Source organism: Passer domesticus, chromosome 2, assembly GCF_036417665.1.
Source record: "Passer domesticus isolate bPasDom1 chromosome 2, bPasDom1.hap1, whole genome shotgun sequence".
Lineage (NCBI taxonomy): Eukaryota > Metazoa > Chordata > Aves > Passeriformes > Passeridae > Passer > Passer domesticus.
The window spans coordinates 42,180,104-42,206,207 of NC_087475.1; the positions used below are offsets into that span (position 1 = coordinate 42,180,104).

Sequence of the window (26,104 nt, forward strand, 5' to 3'; positions counted from 1 at the left end):
GTACTTCAGTGTCTGTGCTCTAGCTTGGTTTTCATTCTTTACAAGTCTTATGTTTCCTGCTGTCCTTTTCTTAGGTGGTGGTTAATTCATACAGTAGGCTCACTCTTAACTTGGAATCTTCTATCTCTTTTCTTGGGTTGTGCATTCCAGTTAATGCTTTTGATTTACAGGGTATGCCATTTTGTTTTTTTTCAGTATTCAAGTTATTGAGCTATTCCAGTGAGCTATTCCAACCATTTCCTCTAATTAATCTTCTTTTGCATTTGAAATCAAGAACCTTAGTTCTAGGCTGCCTTGTGTTTGTTCTTCAGATGATTTGCAATGAGAGATATTGTACTTTGACCAACTTTTCTTCACTGCTTGCATGAACTAAATCTTGCAAGAGAACAACAATTTTTTTTGTGTAGAAATCAGTAGAACTATCTGAATCTACAGAATTTCCCTTTTCTGTTATTGAAGGCTGAGAAATTAGTCTCCTGAAATGAAGCCTTTTGCTCTACTTAAAAGAAGAAACCCTTTCCTCATGAGGTATGAAAGGGTAAATTTTGGAGTGTGTTTCATGATACGCCTCCAAGTCATCTGGTATAACAAGAGGAAGAAGCGCTGTAATAACTTTAGAAACATATTTCCTTCTATCCAGTCATGTTTGATGAAGTCATAAAACCTGTCTGCCATTCAGTTATCCATGCAAACATCTTATTTTTGTCTGCATTGCTCTTGCTGTGTTTCAGAACAGATGAGTTCATTCAAAAGACGATCCGTGAGACCTTTGCTCACTGCACAGTGCTGACCATTGCACACCGCTTGAACACCATTATTGACAGTGATAGGATTATGGTAAGACAGTTAACTGCTTCACTTTTTTTTTCTTTCCTGAAGAATAATGTTATTGACTCTTCTTAATTTTGATCTGTAAGTGGGTAGGAGTGTAAGTCACATATTAGGCTTATCCAAGTTAACTTCATTATCCTAGCTACTGTAACTCAAAACTCATAAAACTGTAGATGTAATGACTTGGAAAGAATTCTTGCTTTCTCTGACCTTGTGCTTTCCATCCTGCAAGACATGGACCCACTGCAGGTGAGGTGCAGCAGGGGACCTGAGCAAATTAGCTCAGCCAGTACTGGGAGCCTGTGAAGTCACACCCGTGAGTTCTGGACAGTCAGCTGGGTTCAGGCAGATGTATTCATGCAGCCTCAGTGGGCTGAGGGAGGCAGTGGCAGTAGTTGGTGTGGGCTGTGTGAGGAGGAGGTGGTGGTGGAGGTTCTGGGGCAGGATTCATGGAGGCAAGGAGACAGCAGCTGCCCTGGGGCAGAGGTAGTGATGGGAGAAGTAGTACTAGACTGGTGAGGTAATGAACATGGCCAGCTTTCCAAAGCAAGGTTCAAACAGAGAAGATGGACCACGACCAAAGCATCACCCTCTGCCATCTTTGTTCCCAAGAGAGGAATGTTACACTGTATCTGCCACCTTGTCTGCCCCACAGTGCATTGCACATGCATAGAAATTAGGAAACTCTTGCTGATTATTTTCATAAAGGCAGTGGTGTTCCCTGGGCTCTCAGGAAATCCACCTGGTTTGTGTCCTTGACATAACATGCAGCCTGCAATTTTACAATTTCCTGCAATAAGAACACGAGCTCTTTACAAACATCATCTTCACAGCTGGTTAATGAAGTAACTGGCATAGAGGGCAAACTGTGTTTGGGGAACTCAGATGGGTGGAACTCAAATTTAACTGGACTTCAAGCAGAAATTAACCTTCACCTCTGAGGTATTCACCAATACCTCTCAGCTTCTGTCTTATGAAAGTGAAACATAATTGTTTCCTTTTTTTTTTTTTTTAACAAATCTCTGATTGAGTAGAGTGGTTGCCTGAAGTACACAAAATAAAACAATTCCATCTGCTGAGGTGAGTGGTATTCTGAGGAATAGAATAGATTGTGAGCTCAGTGATTATAGTTTACTTACAAAGAGAGAAACCAGCAGAACTGCCATAAGTAGTCATGTAATTGCAAGCATTTAACGTATAATAAATAAATATTTTCTTCTCTGGTGAATACCTCCCCACAGGTCTAATGGATATGTTGGTGTTTTCTACAACTGAAATGAACAAAAGATTTGTGAGGAAACAACTGTGACCTAATTAATAGCTGTGTGTGTTTGTTAGCTGTCCAAAGGGATTTCTGTGGGTTTTGGTTCATTAACTACCATTAACATGTTAGGCACAGAATGCTCTCTCCACAAAGATGTTTTCCTAGTTTACCTTTAATGTCATGAAGTTGCAGTGAAAATGAAGTGTTATATTTCCTTTTTATGCCAAAAATTTTTGGAGCAAAGCATAAAAATCACCCTTTTGTCCAAACTACTCAGGATAATTGCCAACTACATAGCTACTCTGTTGCATTTTAAGTGTCCATGCATTATTCTTACCCTTATGTTGTTTCAGTTTCATCACTGTTAAGATTTCTAGTTTCCTAATTGTCTAATAGTCTTTAATGCTTTTTGCCTCTTTACAGTATTAAGATAGAGATTTGCAAGATGTGTCTTTGAGTCTGCACTCTCAAAACTGTAACTTCAAAATATTTTTCGTCTTTTTGCATTGCTCCATTTTGATCTTACAGATTTCTGTAAACTGGGGGAGGGAGGAGGGTGAGAAGCCTGATTTAAAAAAAAGGAGAAAACTGAGATGTAACTTCGTAACAATCCTGTTTTCTTGACATCCTTAGTTATTGATTCTGTTTAGGGGCAAATCGGAATCACGATCTCATATTTAGAATTGTCAGAGTTATGGCAGGTGTGCTTCTGTTACACTTAATTACTTGGTGTACTTGGGCATTTAACTCCTAGTAGGAATAAAACAGAATTTTGGAAGAAAAACATGTTAAAAATGCCAAGAATAAGAATATTCCTCTAGAAGACTAACTATTCATTAATAAGGGCTATTAATAAAATCAGCATTCATGCAAAATTAATTATTTACTTCAATATCACAAAAAATTAGAAGACTTAGCTAAGGAAAGCTTTTAGTGTGTTCTGTAATTTGCTTGGTCAGTGGTATGTTTTAGTAATTCACAAATTTAACTTGATGCAGATTCTTTTTCAAGAGGCAGAAATGCACAAAGAAAGTACCTGGTATTATTAAAAATCCTGGTTTTGTTTCTCTTTTAATTGAGACCTCTAGGTGCAATAATGCCTTATTTATAAGCCATCCCAATTCTGTGTTGTTTGTCTGTGATACGTTTTTTTAGAAAGTGAAGGAAGAACAAAGATAGAACCTGGCAGTCAAAATAGTAACAATTGTCTTTTGACAAATAATGAATAATTTATTTTTCCAACAAATTTTGGACAAATTTGTTCAGCTCTCTTAAATCAATCACGAGTGTTCAAGCCCACTCCTGAACAAGTGGACATCACCTGGGCTTTCCTCCTTTCCCATTGGGTCAGATTGAAAGGAACCTCCTGCTCTAAGCAGGGTCACCACTACTTTCACATCAGGTTTCTCAGGATGTTTTCCATTTGAGTCTTGAAAAGTTTGAGAAATGGAGATTCCACAGTCTCTGGGCTACCTGCTCCAATGCTTAATTACCTTAGTCGTTAAATCTTTTTTCTCCTTATATTCCAGTGAAAACCTTTCTTCCTTTTATGGCAATTGTTTCTTGTTTTCCCACTGTGTATCTCACTAAAGAGCCTTCTGTCTTCTCAGTAACTTCTTTGTTTTATGGGTGGATTGCTGTTAAGTCCCCTGGAGCCATCAGTTCTCCAGGATGAACTCGCCTTGCTCCATCAGCCTCTCCTCATAGGTGTTCCAGTTCACTGACCACCCTGGTAACCCTATTCCAAGCTTGCTCAAATTTACCTTGCTTTTTTGTGTACCGGGGGGTCAAAACTGGTTGTCATGTCTTGAGTGTCTTGGCTGCAGTCTCCAGCTTGGCATTGTCCATGAGTTTTTGATGTAATTCCATTTGATTACTGGTTAAAGCAGAACTTTCCAAAAAGAAACTGTTCGCCTTTAGGGTTAATCTAGACGTTAAAAAAAAAATTAGAACAGAAAATAATTTTAAGAAAGTCATGAGAAAATGTCAAGTTGGATGAGTATGGAAATAGGAACTGAACGTGAACTGTTGCATGTCTGCTCACACCCGTCGTAATAACCGGTTCTATTTTAGAAGAGAAGAAAAGCCTACTCAGGGAGGGAAAAAAGGAAGAACAGAATATATTTTATACAACTGTAGACAAATCTGGCCCCAGGAGTTGTTTTAATTCGCGTTTGTTCCATTCCCAAAACCATACCTCTGCTTTCATAATCCAGGTCACGCCTTAAGAGTATTTCCATTATATCTGTCTTGGTGATAAACACATTTTATCAGAACTTCAAACGCTTGAAATCATTGAGGGAAGAGCTGTATTGTGTAACGTGATACTCTCTAACCCAATCGCCTCAATGAGTAATACTACATTGCACTTGCATAGGACCTTTCATCTGGAAATTGTAACGCTCTTTATAAACATTAATTAATTAAACTTCAAACACCTGGGTGAGATAGGGAAGTATCCATACAATCTTTGGAACCAAAGTTGGAAAGACTTGTTAAGTCAGCCCATCAAATAATACTACCATAAAATTATAATCCAGCGGTTTTCAAGCTCCTTTTTTTTTTTTCTCTCTGTGCTCCTCCAGCATCTAATAGGACACTTTCTCATTCCTTTTCCTTCATTACAGAAGCTAAGTTGCAACTCTTCCTATCAGGTGCTAGCAGTACCCCTTTTAGCTCTTTGGCACAGGTAGGCACTGCTGCCTGGGAGAAGGGGGAGGGTAGGATGAAAGCTGCAGTTACCCCTTCTGTAATGGCAAATGCTGGCAGAAGCTCAGCTCAGGCTTGCTTCATTGGTCCCTCATTCCTTGTAGCTTCCCCATCACCTCAACAGCTGATTCCCTGTCCTGTCCTCACCATAGAGGGCAAAGGCCTTTTATGTAAACTACATCTGAAACTTGTGGCAGCCAGTGGGCACAACTCCCAAGAGTATCCCAGGGGTATCTTATAAAATCCCTGTCACCCCTTTCTCCCCCTCCTCTCTGCTTCCTTCTCCAGGTTGAGAAATGCTTTTTAGAAACTCTGTTTTTACAGAGGGGAAAAAAGAAGCATACAGGAATTGAGGCTCACCCAGGGGCGTAGTGGTTCAGTAGCAAATAAAGTATATGCATCTGGCAAGAACCTGATGGAGTTGTTTGCTGTATATACTATGCTGTGGCCTCTCCAGAGGAAAGCCACAGAGTCAAAACTTGTGCACTTTTCAATGACAAGGATGTTTCTCCAGAGAGTTTTCATATCAGTGCAATACTTCTTTGAAATGGAAACTCTTTATGCAAGCAGAACTTGATCTAGTAATTAAAAATTGTCATTCAAATAAGAAGTTTTTGATGAGAGAATCATGGGAAGAGATTTGATTTATTTATGGGAAAACCTGTTGTGGTTACATTCTGAAATGACTAATATTCAGGATAACAATACAATGCACTTCACAGCCAGACCTGCGTTGTTTTTTTTTTGGTCAATAGAAAATGACTTCCCACGTCTTTCCGGTACGCCTCCCTCATTCATTATTCTCATTTTTCTGATGTTGTGTTTGCCATGGAGGAACATCTGGTCCTCACGAATCAGGAACCATGTTTCCTGTGCTGTAGATTTCTAACTTCAGCAGAGCAATCAGTCCACCAAGAGTAAGTATAAACATCTTGGAATCAAAGAGAGAGAGAGATCCAGGCAGCATGGTGTCTGGTGAAAAGGCCATCACCTACAGCTGTATAGAAAATGCTGTGCAGCAGGCAAGGTCTGAGCGCTTGTCTCTCTCTGGAGTTCCAATATCTGACCCAGTATTGCACATTAATATCCTTGATCCATCCAGGTGGAGATGAGACAGTGGTGATAGATATTTAAGTGAATATAGTGGTGATGGCCATACTGCCCTTCTTTACCATGGGGATGACAGCATTCTTCCAGGAAGTGCAAAAATCTGTGCTCTGTCTGAAGAGGTCTGGATGCAATGCTCCCCATTCCCAGAAAAATGTCATGTCCTCTGTGTACCCAGGGTAACCGGGTTGAGCCCTTCCTTATGAAGAATTGCATTGCCAGAAGTGCAAGAGTCATCAAAGGACAGCAAAAGGGAGTCTAAATCTGCAGCCCAGTGAGAGATAGAGCTCTTACAGCAGTGGGGAAGCCCCATCTGTGCTACTGATACCTTCATGTGAGCTTTCACTGCAGCTGCCCCACTTCTGATGGAGATGTGGAGAACCCAGGGAAGTAGTGGTGGTACACTTTAATTAGTAATACTGAGTTAGTCAGAAAAGCTATGGTCTGCTGACTCTTCTTTAGGTGGCTTTCTTTTGCACTTACTTAAATATCACTGCTGGAAAATGAATGTGTTTTACAGCAAATCTCAACATTCTGTTTAGGGTGTATTATGTTAAGTCACCAGACACAGAATGTACAATCCTGGTTGTAGAACAGTTCTTTTTGAAAGCTGTGTCCCATCATTGGTGTGACTCTGGTCTTCAGTGTGTCCGTGTCAGAGTGTTTCCTTGCTGGAAAGCTGCCCACTGTCAGACACTGGCCCTCAGGTGCTTGGGATGTCTGAGAGAGGTCAGTTGATGAGACCATAAGTATTCCTGGAGCCTGGGGTGATAAATTATGAAAATTTTTGAAAATAAGAATTTTATTACTTCCTTCAAAATTCTAAAGCAGGACAACTGGATGTATATAAAATACGTATTTTTTTCTCATTCTGTAACAGAAAGGTGGAAGCAGATTTGACCTTCTATGAGCCCAGTATCTGGAGTGTGGCTTAATATTATTGGATATTATGCTTGTGCTATTGAAGTCTATTCTGTTAAGGAATGTAAAAGGAGCTTAATGGATTATAGTAGCTAGAATGGATGCCAAATTTTGCAACAAAGCATCTAATTCTTCATAAAAACCTTAAAGTACATTGTAGGTCTGAATCCAGTATTCTGCAGTAAAATTGTTAAATTCATACTGGTGCACCTGCTGTCATTATTCAGAAGGAACAAACACTAATAAAGCTCCTTTTTTGACTCAGCCTCTGTCTTGAAAATATGGACTAAAGAATATTAGAACTAAATTCATTCTTGTTTTTATTCAGCCTAAGAAAGATTCCCACTGAGTTCTGGGACCAAAGTCTCTTGAATAAGGAAATGTGAAGACAAGAATATGAAGGGTGCTCATAGAAGGGGACCTGCATGGAGAGCAGAGGGCCTGGAAACCTTTCTTTTGTTAACTCAAGACTTCCAGAGTTTCTGTAAGAGCTAGGAATTCAGCAAATAATTTTTCAGAAATGGTCAGTTTTGATTGTGAATAAAGGCAGTTTCCAGTCTTCCCAGATCTTCTGAAACTGGGTTGTTGTTTACCAAACCAGAAGAGAAAATAAAATTCTTCCATTTTCTTTCTTGGAATTTATTGAATTCCACAAATACTAGCAGTGAAGACATTACTTTCAAAGCTGAGTGATATATACATCTTTACCATTAAGAGAAGATTCTGGTGTTTAGGCCAGGTTTTGCATAAGATACTGAACCTATGTGCCATGGTCCTGTACCAGAGTGGGTCTTGTCAGCTGAAATGGAGTGTCAGTGGTAGTTGTGAATGTCACACCTGGCCTATCTGCCTCTAAAATCAAGTCAAAATCCTGAAGAGCTTGTAAATACACTAGAGTTCTTGGTTCTCTTTGCCAGTTTTAAGCCACACTTGTCTAAAACATTGGCATCTTTAGTTCTTAAAAGCTGCTCCCATTTCAAGAGGGCTGCCCAACAAGATTTTTCTTTTGCCTAAATAAAACAAGTAATTATTGAGGCAATACTTCAGCTGGAAGCATTCAAACAGAGAATTTGAATTTGAATTTCTGCAGGAAGTGAAGCCAATGTTTGATGAACTTTGATCTCTCATTCTGTCAGGCACTTGTGTGTAAAGGTGTTTCCATCAGTATAAGAACAGGATGGTTGTATCATATTTCTTTAAAGACAATGGTATGGAATCTAGACTGTACTAAAAATACTAACACATCTTTAGAGAATGATTTTTCTTGCTCAGAAATACTGTATTATTGTTTAAAAGCAGATTAGCATAGGTCATGCTGGTGGCTGGTGCCCTGAGCAGAGAGTTTCTGATAAGGTGAAACTCTCTTCATGGCAGCTGAGCCACAAGTTCATTGTCATCAGAAACTGATAAAACCAGGAGACATGCTCAGTCATCTGCAACAATATTCCTTAACCTCTTGAAAAGTATAATATCCTGGTAGCTTATCTACCTTTCTAAGACCCTCAAAAGCCTTATTAAAGAATGTGATTTTTTGAACTGAAGTATATCTCATATCTCTTCAGGGCCACATTTGAGCCATTCTGCAATCCCAGTTGAGAAATGTGGCTTTGCAGTGATGGAAGCAGTCATTACTGATTGACCAAGGGGAGTTTTGTCAGCACATACAGGTTTTTGTCAGCTGCTGGTAAGAACTGGCAGGAGGCCCCTTCGTACTCTCTGAAACAAGGGTTGGACTTACACTGTTGTATCAGATGTTTGGAGGTGAGGAAACTCTGCCATACTAGAGACATCTGCAGTGTGTGGTTAACAGAGTTCTTCAACGAGACACAGAAGGAATTCCTATCAGGGGATCATCACTAGAATAAGTCTCATTACTGCCTATGTCGTTGGTATTTTTTCCCCATGACATTCCATCCAGCTTGCAGTGCAACTCCATCAGTTGGAGGAAAAAAAGGTAGATTTTTTTAATCTCTGCAAAGAGCCTAAAGAAAACGTGTGTGAGCCAATTTACCAGGCAGTGCTGCTTGCTCAATTACCCCTAAGTTGCAGCCAAAGAAAAATTTCAGTTTAAAGAAACCCACTTTTTCTGATTACAGAACAAGATGTTTAAACTTGCCTTTTCTGTGAAGCAGGGGATAAGGGGATGCTTGTCAAATCCCAGTGACCAGTGGCAAGTCTGGCATTGTTACAGCAAAGTTAAACTCTGCTGAGGTGAGCTATTTGGAAAATGTGAAAATAGTAATTCACATTATAAGAAGGTGAATTCCCAGCTTTGCTCTGCTCTGTTCATGTACATGATACATGAAATATACATTATTTGACACCAAATTTGTCTGGAGTTACTGGTATATTAATTTGTGTAGGAGCTCTGAAGGAGCATGGGGAATGTTTTGAATTAACCTGAAGGCTTAAGAAAAATCAAAACAAAAAAACCCAAGAAATTACCAACCAAAGCTCCACCACCAAAAATTTAAAAAATAAAAAGAGAGAGAGGAAACTTCCAAAATAAAAGAAAAGGAAAAAACCTTTTAAATGGCTTCTGAGTGATATTTACAGCCTTCTGAATGTGCTTCAATGTTCACAAACAAGTTTAGATAGGTTGATATTTATAAATGATTCCTCAGAGAAGTATGTGCATGTTTCTGATCTGTTTTGACAAACCATGATGAGGCAGAAGAGACAGAACATGCTTGCATCCTTGCATCTGAACTTAATGCCAACTGGAGTACAGGCTGTTGACTCTTTCCCACAAAGCTGTGTATTGTCTTGGGTGAATATATTTCTTATAATATGATGTAACCAGAAGCATCTCCTGAATATTCTTCTCTTCCCAGGACTTTATTGAAGATCATCTTGATGTATGCTCTCTGAGGAAAACATTGTTCAAAGTTGTACTCCTAGCAGAGTTTTGAACTTTAATAATTATTTTTTGTTTGGTGATGTCTTCTCCAAGTCTAAATTAAATCAGATGTATTCCCAAGGAGATAATTTCCCTGAATTATTTTCCTTTTGAATAGGAAATAAAAACATTTATGATCAACTCTTAAATGTCCCATTTCCCCTCTAGCTTAATGGTGAATATGAACGTGAATAAGAATACTAGTCATTCCTCAATAATAATTGAAATAAATTCCCATGCCCCCCTCCTCTGTTGCTGAACACTTCCAACCTTGGATTGTTTTTTTTCTCAGAATGTTTTATAACTATTGTTCTCTTGGTTTGTCTGCTTTTGTTGCTGAAAGTTAGAAAACACAGGATTTAGAACTTTGGTTTTTTGTGTCTAAGGATAGCTGTAAGTACATGGTGTTTGTTACAGTGGCCCTTGTTCTTTCTCTCTCTGTGGCCATGACACTTCTGTTACATATATTAATCTGCAAAAAAGATTGTAAAATTCACTTACAAAATGAGAGTTGGCTTCTTCAAAGTCGTGTGCAACAGAACCATATAGATTATTTGAAGAATCATCAAGGAGAAAAGGTGTTCTCCTGGCTCTGCTGCCTAGGTTTCTGCTGGAAACTCAACTATCTTGGCATAGTATCCTCATTCATTGTTTTGTTTTTCTCTTTTTGTGGTGAAATGGATTTCCTGACTCCTTTTTCACCATTTTATGTTTTACTTTTTGTCTTCCTTCCCCTGCTTTTTTGTCTTGGTTAATCCATTAAATTATGAAGCTATGGGATGAAAATACTGCAAAGCTTGGGGGTTTAGGGAGGGACCTAGGCAAAGTGGGGATAGATCCCCTGGTAGGTTGTAGCTGAGGCAAAATGTAGTGCTCAAATCTTACCCAAATTTATTTCAGCAACATTTTTGTGGCTTAGGCAAATACTCCTGTGCTAGTTAGAGTTAACATAAACACATTTAAATGGCTAATAATCTTCTCATGTTTGATATTGCAGGTCAAGATCAAACACTTCTTTTCTGTTTCTCTGTCCTTCCCTGTCATATTTTAATCATCCCCTTTCTGTGTTATTCTGTGCCCCAAAATTCAAACAAAGTGATGTTCAAAACTATGTTGTCTTCTACCAATATGATTCCTAACCTTCTGGAAAGATCACAACTCAGATGGGCAGTCACTGCCCCAGACTGTTCAACCGGGATGGAACATTAGGTGAAATAGAATTAGATGGCATGTGAGGATTTTACTCACTCATAATACATTATTTGAGCCCTGTTTGAACTTAATATGTCTCTCTATTGCTGCTTGAGTAATGCTAATTTGGATAGCTATAAGTGAAGATGTTTTCACCATTCTCAGGGAGGTGAGCAAATTCCATTGAACTGCAATTTTCCTGTATGTTTTCTTTTGTATGATTGCCAGCAGCCAATTTTGTAAATTTTGTACTGCTGGAATTACTCTTTCATATGAGAAAATCCTGTTGAAGTCATAAAGGTGGTACTACAAAGGCAAGAACAGTGCAGGCAAGGTAAAAGAAGCTGCCAGTGCAAGAGGGTGGAGAATCTGGCCCTGGTTTACATATGACCACTTTGGGTTTATATAACTTTTTTGTGTTTGTTTTTATTTCACTCTCGGCTGTCTAAGTATTTCACGGGGAGTTAGCTCCCACAGAAGTCTTTATTTCGTGTATTTTACAAAGAGAGCAGGGAGCTGAAAAGTTGAGTGATTTGCACAAAACCCCTCTCTCGATATCTGCACTGCAGTCTGCGATGAAATTCAGGTCTGATTCAGAGTCAAGTGCTCCTGTGTGTGTCCTCCACAATCTCCCTGCCGATCTGATTTTGCCAGCTACAAGCTTCTCTGGCTCTCTTGTATCAAGTTCCACTGGTACAACTGCCTTGGGACGCATCTGGGTTCGATTCTCTTGTATTGTGCAGTGATAAGCGTTGCAAGTTGATCGGCAAATATGTGGCTGGTAAACACCAGATTCCACCTTTCCTGAATGATTAGCTGGCTTTTTGAAGTCCTAATGATTTTAATTTGGCTTGGAGTCAGTGAGTAAGAGTATGCAAAGCCTTAGCCAAAGTACCTATTTATTTATGTAAATCTTATCAGCACACATTTCTTCAAAGAAGAGTACCTATCTCTTTGTCTAAGTGCTTTTTAATAAATATATAAATATATATATGTATAACTATCAAGTAAACCAGCTTAAATTTTCTTCATTGTCTCATGGATGACAACACTTAGTAGAAAGTGGTTTTCCTTGGTGAACAGGGTTTATAGTGTTCCTGACTTGTAAGAATTATATTGTCTATTCAGTTTCATTCTTCATTTTTCATTTCAGATTTTTTTCTTAAAAGTAACAGAGCTTATTTTTCTGTGGCTGTTCTGTCTATCTTTAAAACACAAGTTTGTTTTATTCCCAAAGAAAGGCTATAAGTAGGTTAATGATTTGTTTAAAATGTGGATGGAGTTTCTCTGGACAGAAATTGCTCCCTCAATCCATTCATCTTCTGGACTTGACTGATTAAAACTTTCCAAGGAAGAATATTTTTTTCCCTTTCCCCACGTTCTCTGGAGGGGAAAGATTGTCTGTGTTTGTGGTTGTTTCAGATATTGGCAAAATTAATATTGAAATTGCAATACTGCAGTAATATCTTTTTTTTAAACCCTCTACTTGTCTATTGGAATTCTTTACTATTAAGAGACACATTTAATGAAGATGCTTTTTGTTTCCTTTCTTAAGGAATGTTTGCATAATCTAGTGCTATGCAGAGAAAACTCTACTTACAGGTGACAGAGATGCTCTATGCTGTGGCACCCTGATTTAAATGTTGAATTGTAGACGATAATTTATTGCACTTTTAAGGAAGCTGTCCTTACCTATGGCATACAATGGCTTTAAAGAGATTGTGATAAAAATTATATTTATAATCAATCACTAAATATTCAGAGTAAATAGGATAGGATTAAGCACATTGAAAAGTCAGCTTGTGAGTAAGTACAGTAGGTGAAATACTGCCTGTATTAAGTGACTGTAGGTTGTGCTGTGCAATATTACTAATATTTAAGATTTTTCTATGAGCACTTTCTTCAGCTGCAATTCTAAACCATACTAGAAATCACTTGCAAAGGAAATTCATAATATAGGCTGGGTACTCTTAAGTTAAAAGCTTTTGAAAATAGCAAATATCTTCTTGCAGGTTTCTGTGCATACAGTTCATAAAATTAAATGTAATTATGCTGCTGTTTGTTGTCTGAGTTATTTTCCATTCAAATGCCATGCACTTAATTGAACCGGAAGGGAAGGAGTGGGTCCCTTTTCCCTGGTGCTGGGTCTCTGGTGTCAAACAAGTCGGCAGTGATCTTGGCACTGCAGTATTTTCACACTGGGCTCAGCTGTGCCCCTTCCCTGTGGGCTTTGTCACTTACTGGGGTCCAGGCTGCTTGGTCCAGGCCCTTGGCCGTCAGGATGTTTGGTTTTATGGAGCTGCACAGGCAAAGACACGTTTGAAAGTTTCCTCACAGGACTCTGAATTTTATCTCCAGGCTTGTTGGAGGTTCTTCTTTCAAACAGAAAGTTTGCACACTATTTTTGTTACTTTGGAAGTTGTCCTCACAATACCTTTTATTCATTTCTTTCCTGAAATCAACAGCTCCATTTTTTTAGATCTTTCTTTTTTTCTCACAAGTATGTACACCACAATTATGGCTTGAGTTACGAGTCCTTGAAGTCCTTTTGTTGTGGCAATATCTTTGTCAATAGCACTCCTGTGCATTCAGTTTTTTTATTTATATAAGAGCAAAAATATTTTCTGAATTGTTTTCTCACATAAATTCTTTCCCTTTTTTTTTAAACTCCATTACTCCTACTCATAGCATAAAGTACTGAACTTGTAGACTAAAACCCAAATCTCTTTCTTGAGTCAATACCATTAATTTATAAGCCAGTTAAGTATTTGAGTGCATTGCATTTGTCAATATTGGCTTTTCCCTGCTATTGTGTTTCTCATTCTCTTAGGTTAGTTAGGTGTATCTGAACCTCTGGTCTAGTCTTATCTGCACATTTTTGTGTCATTTGCAGGTTTGTCACTTCTCTGACACCTCTTTTTTCTGATGATTAACATAAGTAGCTACCACCTATGCCAGAACAATATGGTTAACACCAGTTCCTACCTGTTCAGCTTTTTACAAAGAAAGCTGCACTGTTTAATTCAAATCTCCTGTTTTCTGTCCAGATTTTTGAAAAGCTTTGTTCTTTGTAGCATGGTTATTTAGTTATACCAGATATCTTTCTGGAAATCCATATAAACTATTTTTCCTTATTTTTCTTCTGGTGCATTAAAAATTATGTCAGATTTGTGATTGCTAAAGCTGCAGAGAACAAATTCTACCTGTGATCTGTGTGTCTCCTTTCGTTTTAATGACTGTTTCAATTAATTTGGTGTCTTACATCAAAATATATATGCTAGTCTAAAGTGTCCTTGAATTAATCCTGTAAAGGCTTTTGAAAATGTAAGTTCAGTGTTTGCTGCCATGCAGTCCTTAAATGACGTCACTAGTCTGAGAACAGTTTCTTAGAGGTTCAATCAGCTCATTTTTAATATTTTCCTATATTTTCGACTGTGTATATTCTCTGTGGATTATTGACTTAATGCTTATTTAATTTTTCTGTTGTTCTTTCTTTCTCCCTTCCTCTCTTTCTGGGTACCTGTGTCCATGGTGGCATCTGATCTTTTCTTTATGTGGAAAGAATAGGGTCAGGTTTAAATATCTTTCTAATACATAGTTGGCAAAAACTGATGCAAGAAATTGTTTATCTTTTCAGCAACACCCTCATTTTCTTTAATTACACCTTCACCACTAATTCAAAAGACCTACTTATTCTCCCTTAACCGTCTTGGTGGTTATTGCGTGGTTTTTACCCACAGCTGTTTACTTCAGAGCCCATTTTGGACCTCTTTGTTTCCTTCTTACACAATGAATCTTATAATCTGCTTTGTTGGCTGCACAAACATTGTATTTCCATATTCTGCATAACTTCATGTTGGATTCCTATAGGTGGAATGGCTGTAGGGCACTCTAAAATTGTATAACAGGTCTGTAAACTGAGAAGGTGCTATACTAGTTTGAAGAGGACAGAATTAATTTTCAGGGTACAAAATTCATCTTAGTGCTAAAAATGCATACATTTCCCCCTTGACTGTAGTCGCCTACATTTGGTTTCTAGTCTTTAACATTTAGTTTTTAATTTTCTTATGTTAATACATTGGTTTCTGCTGATTTAACAGGTTTTAGATGCGGGAAGACTGAAAGAATACGGTGAGCCTTACATTTTGCTGCAAGAACAAGACAGCTTATTTTACAAAATGGTGCAACAAGTGGGCAAGACTGAAGCGGCTTCTCTGATTGAAACAGCAAAACGGGTAATTTCAGAAGAGATAATTAAGTTTGTCTCTGCAGTTTGTTTATCTGAAGTTAGCATATTCAGTGTTGCAGTAAGCCTTCCACTAAAGGATCTGTCAGTTTTGCAAGGCAAAGCCATAATTTTCAGTGGGATATACACAGACTTCCAAATGATACATGTACTTATATGGCCCAAGTTGAAAGACTGGATTTCTTGCATCCTTTTGTGTGTACACAAAACAGTAAGTGTAAATAATACAGGACATACTCACTTGTGCTGGGCATTGACCTCAACTTGCTGTGAAAAAACACGTTAGGGCTGCAGAATCAAACATTTATATGTTATGTCTGTTTTTTAAAGGGTCCCTCAGATTTTAGTTGAGGCTCAGTGCCTGTGACCATGCTGTGGTGCCTGAGGGTTTGATCACATTCCTTCTGTTGTGCATTTCCTTACTTTATTCTTGTACCCTGGCTCTCCGTTCTGCACCAAAGATGAGCAGGGCTCAGCTAGGAAACAGCTGTTTAATGTTTTGTCACCTACTTGTTCCCTGCAAGGCTCTGTGCCTGATTTTGAACGATTCAAATCCTACTCAGAGTATGGAATTGTTAATGTAATTGTGGGCATTCCTCTGGCAATCAAAGTGTTTAAGAGACATCAATGGATTCATTTTCATAATATGCCTGTGAGGTGAGGCTGTATCGTCTCCACTTCTCTGGTGGAAAGCTGAAGCAGAGATAAGAAGATAAAAAAGAATGACCTGTGATTGAGGATCTCTTTGACTAGCTTTGGCTTGCTTGCTTGCTTTTTTCTTGATAATCTACCACACAGGTCGTCCAGAGCAAGATTTTAATTCCCTCAGTGCCAACAAAGTTTCAGCATAGCTCCAGCTGAGACTGGCAGTGTTCAGTTTGGCAGCAGCTTGCTTGGAACCCATGTAACTGTGCTTTCAGCATGCAAGAAAGGTATCAAGCAGGAGAGCCTAAGAGAGCCTTTTACAGGAGAGAGGCAAAGCTCCTTAAGCCTTTATGCTTTCCTTTCCTCAAGTTGCTGGATGTGTGGAGCAGAGCTAGAGGAACACACAATCTAAACTGTTACCCAGGGAATCAAAAGACCAATAGACAGGGAACAACACACAAAGACAGGAAACAAAATGGCAGGTTTGACTATTTTCCAGTAAAAAAATAGATGCATTTCCAGCAAGTTGGGAAAAAAAAAGAAGAGTACTGCTGTCAAGGAGGCTGTGTGCTAACGTCTGGATGCTATTTTACTGGACTTTTTGAAGATTAGGGAAGAGATTGTGTCGTTCATATTCTCAGATTTTATTTTTTAATGAGTTTTTCAAGTAAAGTACTGTAGCTAAGAGCATACACTATAAATTCTTGTGTGACACAAATTGAAGAACTGAGGAAAGAGTTTTGTCTTGAGCTAAGCTGCATTACAAGTTCTGCTGTCCTCTTCCATTGCTGCAGTGTAGTTTCATTTATTTTCTTATTAGAAGGGAATGGGTTAGCCATGTTTTCTGTGGTATGTGCATGACAATCTGGAGGTTATATAAATGATATTTAAAAGGGTAGCTTCAAATTCATGTGACCATTGTTTGTCTGTAAAGTGAAGGCCAGCTTCCTAAGGCTTGCTCCTTGGAAAGACAAGAGGTGAGGCTGTCCAGCTGTCATCTGTAGAAATTTAGCTATGTCATGCTGTCATTCCTTCCTTCCCTGGACCCTCCCCAATTGCACAATTGCATTCAAAGATGATTCAAAATGTATAAAAATAATTGCCTGATGTTACTTGCCCATATAGTCATCTGCAGTTACCACATCAATGTTATGTGATTTTGTACAGGAAGGGAAGAGATCCAGGAACCAGTCTCTGCTGAAATGTGGTTTGATGAAAAAGTTTGCTAACTCCCAGGCTAGAAGGCAGATACAAGCTTTAGCATCTGCCAAGAATGCAAAGCATGGTGCTTATCCATACTCAGACCAAAAATATGGGAATCAAGAGACTGTATCTCCAGTCAGCAGCTACCCAGAAGCAGTTACAGTTCCTTCTGTTTGAAAGACTTGGACAATTCAGGGGTTTTCTTATTGCTGTCCCTTGTGCTTCATGCATACTTTCAGAGAAGTCGCTTAGTCAGAAGAGCTGATTCCAATGGCTTTTCTTTTTACACTACTGGGTCTGCTGCATGTATTGCTGTTGGTTTCCCACATTCCTACTGTGGTTACTAAGAACTGTTTTTATGAAGAACAGCTTTCTTTCTGTTTTTGGAAAACAGCATGCTGCACATAAAAAGAAATGGTAATATGACATATACACATAGTTTTCAAAAAGCATTGCAGTGGGTTGCTAAGGAAAATGGTTTGGAATGTGGCTGTGCTTTGGCAATGATTATTTGATTTGTTGCATTTTGGACTTGAATCTTGATTTATTTCAGTTGCAACCTGTACAACACAAACTTGTACCAAGACCTTCTTTCAGTAAGCTGAAACTTCAAATGCATTTTCTGGAGAAGTACTGATTTTGCATATCTCCTTTAAGTGCAAATTAGGAGGTGCTACACATCTTAAACTGGGAAGACTAACTTGGACATATTTAAGAAACACAATTTTTAAAAAATCTCATGGGCTCTTAGCAAAGCATTGCAAGACTGAGCTATTGCTGGACCCTTAGCTCAGGCTTCCAAATTGATCCAGTTGCTATTGTATGGCTCACTTGGTCACTGAGTATCCCCATTTTTTGTGCAAATGTCAAAGAGAACAACACAGGCACAACGGAAATTGGATACTGCTGAGTATGCATCAAACAGCCCATGAGCCTGATGGCAACTGAGTTATGCTTGACATCATGAGACTGTTATTATCTTTTCTTGGTTTACAAGAAGCTGCTAGGAGAAAATCCTGTGGGAAACAGAGAAATAATCATCAAGTAGTGAAAAAAGAAAAAAATAAAAGTGCTCAGTTATTCAGATAAACAGAAGTTGGTGTGTTCTCCCTGCTCTTGGCAGTGTTGAGAGAGGCTTTTCTGCAGGCTTTGGTGGCATCAGGATGGGGATGGGTTTCTGTCAGTCAGATTTGAGTACTTTGAGGGAAAAATAAGGGTTATTTTATTTTACTTTAAAGCTATGACAGATGTGTAAATATTAAAATACTAGGTGTTATCTCACCTCAGTGATTACTTTTAAAAAGGTTTCAGCTCTGTTGGCACTGGAAGAAACTTGTATAAAGACTTGGGCATTTAATATCTTGAGGGATAGGGCTCAGGGGAAGAATTGCAATGAGACAGTTGAAAAGCAGCTGCCATTTCATTACATCTCTAGTAATGTGCCAAGGTTTTCTATTAGCTTTCCATTAAAAAAAATTGCATTCAAAAGCTGCATTAAAAGTATGCCAAAGTTTTGTGTTTTAAACCAGGAACGGGATGGGAATGCTGAGGCTGCCGTCTGCAGCCTGTGTGCAGTCAGCAGCCTCATTAACTTCCCTCTGTTGCATCCGATTGTGGCTGGTTACTGAGGAATGTCTCTTAACAGGACTCACAATTCTTCTGTTGATTCAAATCACATTTTAATACTCTTTGAAACTTGTAAAAATGCATATACCCTGCATTAGTGAGTGCACAAAAGATGACAGTGGTACTTACAGGAACATTTTTGTAGAATGACTATTTCTTTTTTATCCCATGTGTCTTATATTCATGTATATGAAAAGGACATTATTATCAAACAAACTGAACTTTGTTGACAAGACTCTTAAATATAAATTGCAGAAATGTTTCATAAGCTGTACTCAAAGCAGTCTGACTATAAGACCTAACTCGTGACACGTGTCAGCTTCAGAGAGATAGTGTATTTTCTGTTTTTAAAGACTCAAACAAAACTTTTCACATTCTTCTTTGGAAAAAAAATTGCATTTGAAGTCCTTTTTCACCCAACACATTTTTAGATAAGAGCACACAAGTCTTGACATTATTTCATTTTGTTATGCGCATCTGTCAAGGAACAGAGATATGATACAGCTGCTAAAAACTGATGATTGTGGAACAGTGAAACTTGACAGCATTTCATTTCCTTTATGTTCTGATTATACATTTATCAGGAAACCTGTATCTCTTCTAGTTGAGCTAGAAATTGGTAGAATTCAGGAACTCAAAGGCTTGGCAAAGAACTGTCCTATTATTTGGTATCATCTTACATTTTAGAGAAGTTGCTTGGTTGAGTCATTGTTAAAGCTTTTGCTTCTTCTTTCATTATTGTGGTTCACTATCCAGAGATCACATTTCTATAGGCCCTATAACTGCTCTGCAGCACAAATTAAAGACTGGGATATTTCATACATATACTTCGAAGTTTCAATGGTTGTCAATCACAGTTTGTAAAATATAGGGATTACAACCTGATTTTAACATCCAAATCCATTGTGTTCATTTTATGTGTGAAAATGAGAAACCCTTGTGCAGACGCAAGATTTCACAGCCTCTTTGTCATCCTGTTTTTAATTTATCTCCATGTTTTGAGCTAGTGAAATGATTTTACTTATCAGTTTAATGTAAAGCGATAAAACTTATCTATTCATCTGAATTAACAAAATTTGAGGGATCGACAGGTTGTGTGGGATTTTTTGCACATTTTGTTTTATTGTAAGTTCATATAGTAATTTTACTAATTTTTCAGTGACATACATTTACTGAATGCCACTAACCTGAAGTTCCTGTTGTGATTCCTTAAGGATATGTATTTATCTCTACTGTATTTATCTGCAGAAATATTGTTTGAAGCTAAATGGATTTTGGTACATAATTACTCATAGAATCTAATATTTTTCCTAGGTCTACTTCAGTAAGAATTACCCAGAAGTTGTTCAGAATGGTCAGCTTGCCACAGACTCCTCCTTGGATCCTTCCTCAGGATTATGCATAACTGAAACTGCACTGTGATTCCTCATTGCCTTAACTGTTCTCTGTAGAATGTAAACCTGAGATCATCTAAACTCAGTGGCAACGTTTGCAAGTGTCAACGGGAGAGGAAAGGGGGGGGGCAATTCTTTGCACTGGACATCCTTCCTATTTAATACTGAGAAGAAAATTTATATTGTCCCTGTTTCTTTCATTTCAGTGCAATATGTTTTTCTTTCCAACTAATTATGTTTGTATTGCTAAGGAAATTAGGCAGATTCAGTTTTTATTTGAAAGTTATGTGGTAGAGATCTCTTTTATTTAAACAGGTGCAGGACACCTAACAGGTCTAGTGTGCTTATTTGGAGCTTAGTAAAATAATTGGAATGTGTCCTTTTTTCTTTTAGAAATATTTTGATAGCAAGCAAAACCAAAATTTTTTCAGTGTCTCTTTAGAATGACAGCTCTGTCTGAACAGCAGATTTGGTAGTGTGCAACTCACTTGTCTAGAGGAACTGTCTTTCTACCTGTCACAAGTATCTATGCAGGCTGGTAGGAAAAAAACTTGAAGAAGCCAAAAACACTTTTTCATTTTGATAGAAAAGTACTATATACTTTTTTTTTAAATAAACAGTTCAAATAATGCTGTTCAAGATGAGTATAAATATTAGTTTTATTTTGCTAAAATCCAAATGCTGAAAAATCAATCTCAATCTTCTGTACTTCAGAAGAAAATTACCGTATTTGCACTGAAGAAATATTTAAATAATTTAACATACATTCCTCTTTTTACCCAGGTTATCAAGGAAAAAAGGTATTAAAATAACTTGAGGAAATGTTTGAATGACATGTCATTATACCTAAATACTGTGTAGTACAAAGTTATCTTCAACACAACACATTGAAATGTATACATTATTTGCATTTATTGTGCCTTAATATTTGTGCCTTCGAGCCAAAGCTGTAACTGCAGGGTACACAACAAATTCATTAGATATATGTTAAAAATATGTAACTTTAGTTTTGCATCAGGGGTTCTGTCGAACTTCAGCTGTATGAAGTTACCATCCTGCCAGAGTAAGTAGGAAAATACAACCTGTAGTTTCGAATGGCTGTTGCTGATAGAGAGGAATGCAGTGAGAGAGGGGTTCAATATTCATAAGTTATGTCCTGATTCAGCAAAGCACTTCAACACAAAGGCACTGTTCCCATGTTTAAAAAATAAACCAAGCAAGTGCTGTGCTGCTTCAGATTTTTTCAAATTTCGTGAGCTATTCTTTGAGGTCTAGTAGAAAATACATCTATTCATCTTGCTGTTTGAAGGGCACAGGAGAGACTAAAAGGCAAAAGATTTCTTCAGGACATGGAAAATATTGTGCTTTTTTAAAAATACTGAAGATGCTTGCTCTTGCCTTTGTAGTGCCAAACAAGTGTTATTTACCCAGTGTTCATCCAGTGGTCTAAAAGTAAGGCAAACACTAATGTTTCTCATTTCAAGCAGTCCTACCAGAATGCAGTTTAGTCAGATACAAGGTTACTTCTTACTGAGAAGTGAATTGAGGCCAAAGTCTGTGCCTCAGCACAACCACTTATCTTGCTGGAGTTGCTCTTCCTGCTCGGAGCCAGCCCGATGGTGAGAGGCAGAATCCTTGTTCCCCTCTTACAGCATCCTCCCTGCACTGGGGCTTGCTGTTCTGCTCTGAGATCCCAGGAGAGAGGGGATTGTGTCTGCAGTGCCACCAGCCAGCTTTAGTGGGACAGGGGCTTTTGGAGCTTGTGGAACCAACATCAGGCATCTGTGCTTGCTGGTAACATCCTCTTAACGTGCTTAAAAATCATGAGAGGGGAGTTAGAAAATGAGATGCTTTTGCCCCTAGCATTTTTTGTCAAGTCCTGCAGTGTGTAGCACCTTATACTGTAACAAGTTCCACTGAGATCACTGGAACCGAACTTCACACGGTGCTGTGAAGCAGGAGGCTTGTGTTACATCTGATGATAAAATACCAGCTACCAGCCACCAAGCCACGTGGCACAGATGTGCTCGTGTGTGCAGTGCTTGTGGCAGACCCTTCTGAGAACTCACCAGCCACATCCACTTGCTGTGTTGCTTGACCCTTCTCTGAGCTGCTGCAGTCCACTTATACGGTGTCCTAGCACACACTTATCATCCTGTGTGTTCCGTGGTTGTTTTATTTTTCATTAACATTGACTGAAATAAGGATAGGGATGTTCTGCAGCTGAGTGTGAGTAGTGGTTGCATTGCACAGGTAAGTGAAGATGTAAAGTTTAAATGTGTAAAGTTATGCTAGATAATTCTAGGGGACTGTGTAAAGAAAGTTCAACCTCATGGCCTTGTCCACAACTGCCTTTTTGGCAAAGATCCATGGATCCTGTCGAAACTCTGCTCAAGCTTTGCCATGGAAAACACCTCATTGGAGTGGTGCAAAATGCAGCTATGGTGAGCTGACCAGTAAGGCAGTGCACTGCATTGAGTTGGGAGTTTGAGCTCCTTTGTTTATCTTCTTTTTTAAGCAGTGTGAATACATTCAGAGTCTGTGTTCTACAATATGGAATTCTTATTATTTTTAAACACTTAGTTCTTATAGGAGAAGAAATGTGATGTATAATACAGAGACTTTTAGATACTAGAAGAGAATAGTAAGTTCTGGCCATACATACCTCGAGTTTATATTTTTTTATCAGACCCAAGGAGATCTGCACACATAAACCAAGGGTATAATTACAGTTTTAGTTCATTTCAGCTCTGAAATGAATCTATGGTAAGTTATATTTCAGAGCAGAACTCCAAAACGCTGGCTGCTGCAGACTCACTCATATGAGACCCTGACTGATCTAGCTATCAGTCTATAAGCTAGAATTAATTTGATCCTGTAGCTTTTTGAATGTGCACAAAAATGTTAGGTATCTCTGAAAATGCTGATTCTGCTTCTCCATGTGTTTTGGCAGGACACTACTTGCTGTAGGTATCAAATATCAATATAAGACAAAACAAATTTTGTACAAAATCACACTTGAAACCCATAAATTGCTGAGTAGAACAACTGATAGCAAGTCATTCATGTCTGTCATTGGCATTATTTCATCTTTTTGGTTTAAAGCAACAAAAATATTTTATTCAGGAAACTGGTTTTGCTGGTATTGATAGCTGTTTTGTTCAGATATTGATTAAGACCGACTGACCCATTTCATTCTAGTTGGGTAAAAAAGGAGCAGTGTACCTGAATGGCAGAACTCAGATCAGGGGAAGAAAAAGGCCTTCAGGTGGTGAAGGTCTTGGTCTGTTAAATGAATGCATTATCTTTCCATCAAGGTGTCTTATGTTTCCTTACAAAGAAAAATTTAAATAGCTTTAAACTTCCATTTTGAAAAATGTTGTGCTTTATTTAGAAATAGCAAAGCAGGTTACTCTTGAGTTGCATACCTTACTGGGGATCTTGGAAGAAGAACTCAGTCTCCTGAGTTATTCAAGCCTTTAAAACATTTCTTCGCCATGAGGTGCCTTAAAGTATTCCGGAATCTTATTTCTAATAAATATAATTTTATACTGTAATACTGAAAATGATCAGTTACAGAACTGTTGTTTCTTAGGTGTAAAAATCTAAGAACAGCCTCTACTTCTGATCTTGAGAATTGTTTTTCACACATTTTTTTGGTATGTCTTTGCTCCACCCCTTCTCCAAAGACCAGTGTGAGGTGACAGAACATGTTGGCATTTCCAAAGCCACAGTTTGCCAGGATAGATTATTTCATGTTTTACTTATTTGCTTGTTTTAAGGACAAAAATTCTCTTTAGTGAACTGCACCATTTGCCAGATGGACATAATCTTCTGTGATGCCATTTGTACTGGTGTCTTTGGAAGAGGGAGGACTTTCTGACCAGCCTCAGTAATGCTGGTTGCTTAAGTAATATTGATGGTTTCTTTCAGCTTTCCCAATACATGTGTGAAATAAGATTGCAAAAAAGAATCAGCAAAAATGCTACTTTTTTTTTTCTTTTGTTTTTGGTTAAACTGACCCTTTGAAATATCTCACTTCAAAATTTGACAATTTTTTTGGAGGGGGGAGGAAAGAATTGAAATCACTTCTTTCTTACGATGGTGATGAACATGGCAGTTCTGCAGAAGATGTGGCTTTCTGTGTATGTTTTACACTGTGTAACAGTGCTGCTTTTTCATCATTTTAACTCTGGTTTTGTTTTGGTTTGGTTCTTGCATTTGTTGTAATAATTTGATTTTGGCATTACTATGGAATGATTTCTTTTGTGGACGTTCACGTGACAACTGCTGTCATACAATAAAAGGCATTTCTCAGAAGCCTGTCTTAAGTCTGTTGTCATTGCAAATATGTGGCTGAAGGCAGAAGTTATGGACTGAGGTAAGTCAGGACATGTCTGACATCTCAAAACACCTCTCAGTGGCATCAGTAGCCGCAAGAGCTGAAAATGCACTTGGAGGTACAAAACATAGTAATACATGCCAGCTTGGTTTTACCAGATTTCTCCAGTCTGAGATCTCTCAGATCACACTTACCAAGATTTTAGCTTTAATTGTGGAAAAGTATTGCAAATAGATTTTTAAAAATTGTGATGGAACAATCACTGAAGTTGCACCAGTGCAGATGGGGTATGGTCTCTTTCTGAAGCAACTGGCAAGCTCACTGGGCTGGACAGTGGAAATGTGGAAGGTCAGTGGGCAGAAATGAGGTGGGTTAACAGCATAACTCCAAAATCTGATGTTACCTCTCAGTCCTGTGCTTCTGTCTGATGAGTTTGTTGCTTAATATAGCAAGACACTCAGAAACTGCTTTTTTTCTGAAAACCATGTAAAATTCCTTCCTATGTCTTCCAACTGTCTCAAGTACTTTACTCTGCTATTTTGTAGGATTTTTAGTACTGGATGAAATGTGCATCTGTCAGTAATCCCTCAGTGCAGCAAGTTGCAGGACCTGGTACAATATGAATTGTCACCCCTCCTTTTCTACCAGGGAATATGCGTTAAGAATTTCTCATATTTCTACCAAAAGTCTACCTCACAACCACCATGCAGCTGTCTTAGTTGCCTCTAAGTGAATTTGGCTTGGGTTGTCACAGCACAAGTTGCCTGTGGGATGTGCAGTATCCATCTGGAGCTATATCCTTCCAGAGCGAGCACTTGCCAATATGTGTGCTCCTGTGTTAATACGGCAGTTCTCTTTTAGAAGTGGAAGAGGGAGATTTGTTCCCATGCCTGAAAGAGAGCTGCTGATAAGTAACAAAGCCAAAGATGATTTTTAGCAATCAGCTCACAAAACAAGCATGAATTTCATAAAGTCAGTGTTTGGAGCAATATTAATGTACAGAAAATCAGGGCCATACTCTGGTGTATGAAATCGGGTTTCCACTGTCTGCACCTTGGCACCACTTACTCCCAAACTGACCTGGAATCAACAGCTTCATCTGTTTAGAGATACAAAATTCCCTATGGATCTTAGCCACGGATCCAGCACATGCTGAAAAGTACAATAACCTTGAGGAGAAACTGGAGGTAGTCCCACTGCCATTCAGGAGCCAGGGCACATACTGCTTTTAAGTTGCTGGGCTCAACATGGATACAGGGATCATACTTGCTTTCTTCAAACATGAGTTAAAAGCTGCACCAGAGCTCTTGTCCCTTTCATGCATGGGATACCCTGGTTTTTTAGAGTATACTTTTGGGTGTTGTAGGTTTTCCTTAGGCTGAGCTGCTTGGATTTTCCCATCTAGTGCATGACCAAAACATAATATTGAGGATCTCCTTGATGGGAATGTTCACTGTGAGTGAATGACATGGGGCATTGTTTACACCAGGACAAAGGAAAAGCCTAGATTCGAGTCCAAGTTCCGGGAGTATTTATGCATTTTGTTTGACTGTCAGCAGAAATTACCAGGAGGAGCTGGGGCTTCTGCTCCATTCTATCAGCATAGCTGGGATGTTGTTGGGCAGCAGGATCCATTTGCTGGTGTTCACTCCTGCTCTCTGGCCCCAGTGGGGCGGTGGTGGCCCAGGCTGCAGCTGCCACCACACAGGTCTGACAGGTCTGCCCT

The 26,104-nt window shown here is 38.6% G+C and overlaps 1 protein-coding gene across 2 annotated transcripts in view; it reads left to right on the forward strand.

Moving 5' to 3' along the window:
- ABCC4 (ATP binding cassette subfamily C member 4 (PEL blood group)) overlaps positions 1–24,356 on the forward strand; it is a 140,557-nt gene extending 116,201 nt beyond the window's left edge. The window contains exons 29-31 of one of the 2 annotated variants that reach the window (XM_064408440.1): positions 732–837; positions 15,023–15,157; positions 19,957–24,356. In XM_064408440.1, the coding sequence (XP_064264510.1) occupies positions 732–837; positions 15,023–15,157; positions 19,957–20,064 (349 nt within the window). In that variant the 3' untranslated portion in view covers positions 20,065–24,356. Of the gene's footprint in view, positions 1–731; positions 838–15,022; positions 15,160–19,956 lie in introns of those variants that run through there. The other variant, XM_064408441.1, reaches the window with a different exon arrangement.
- The last annotated feature ends 1,748 nt before the right edge of the window (positions 24,357–26,104 follow it).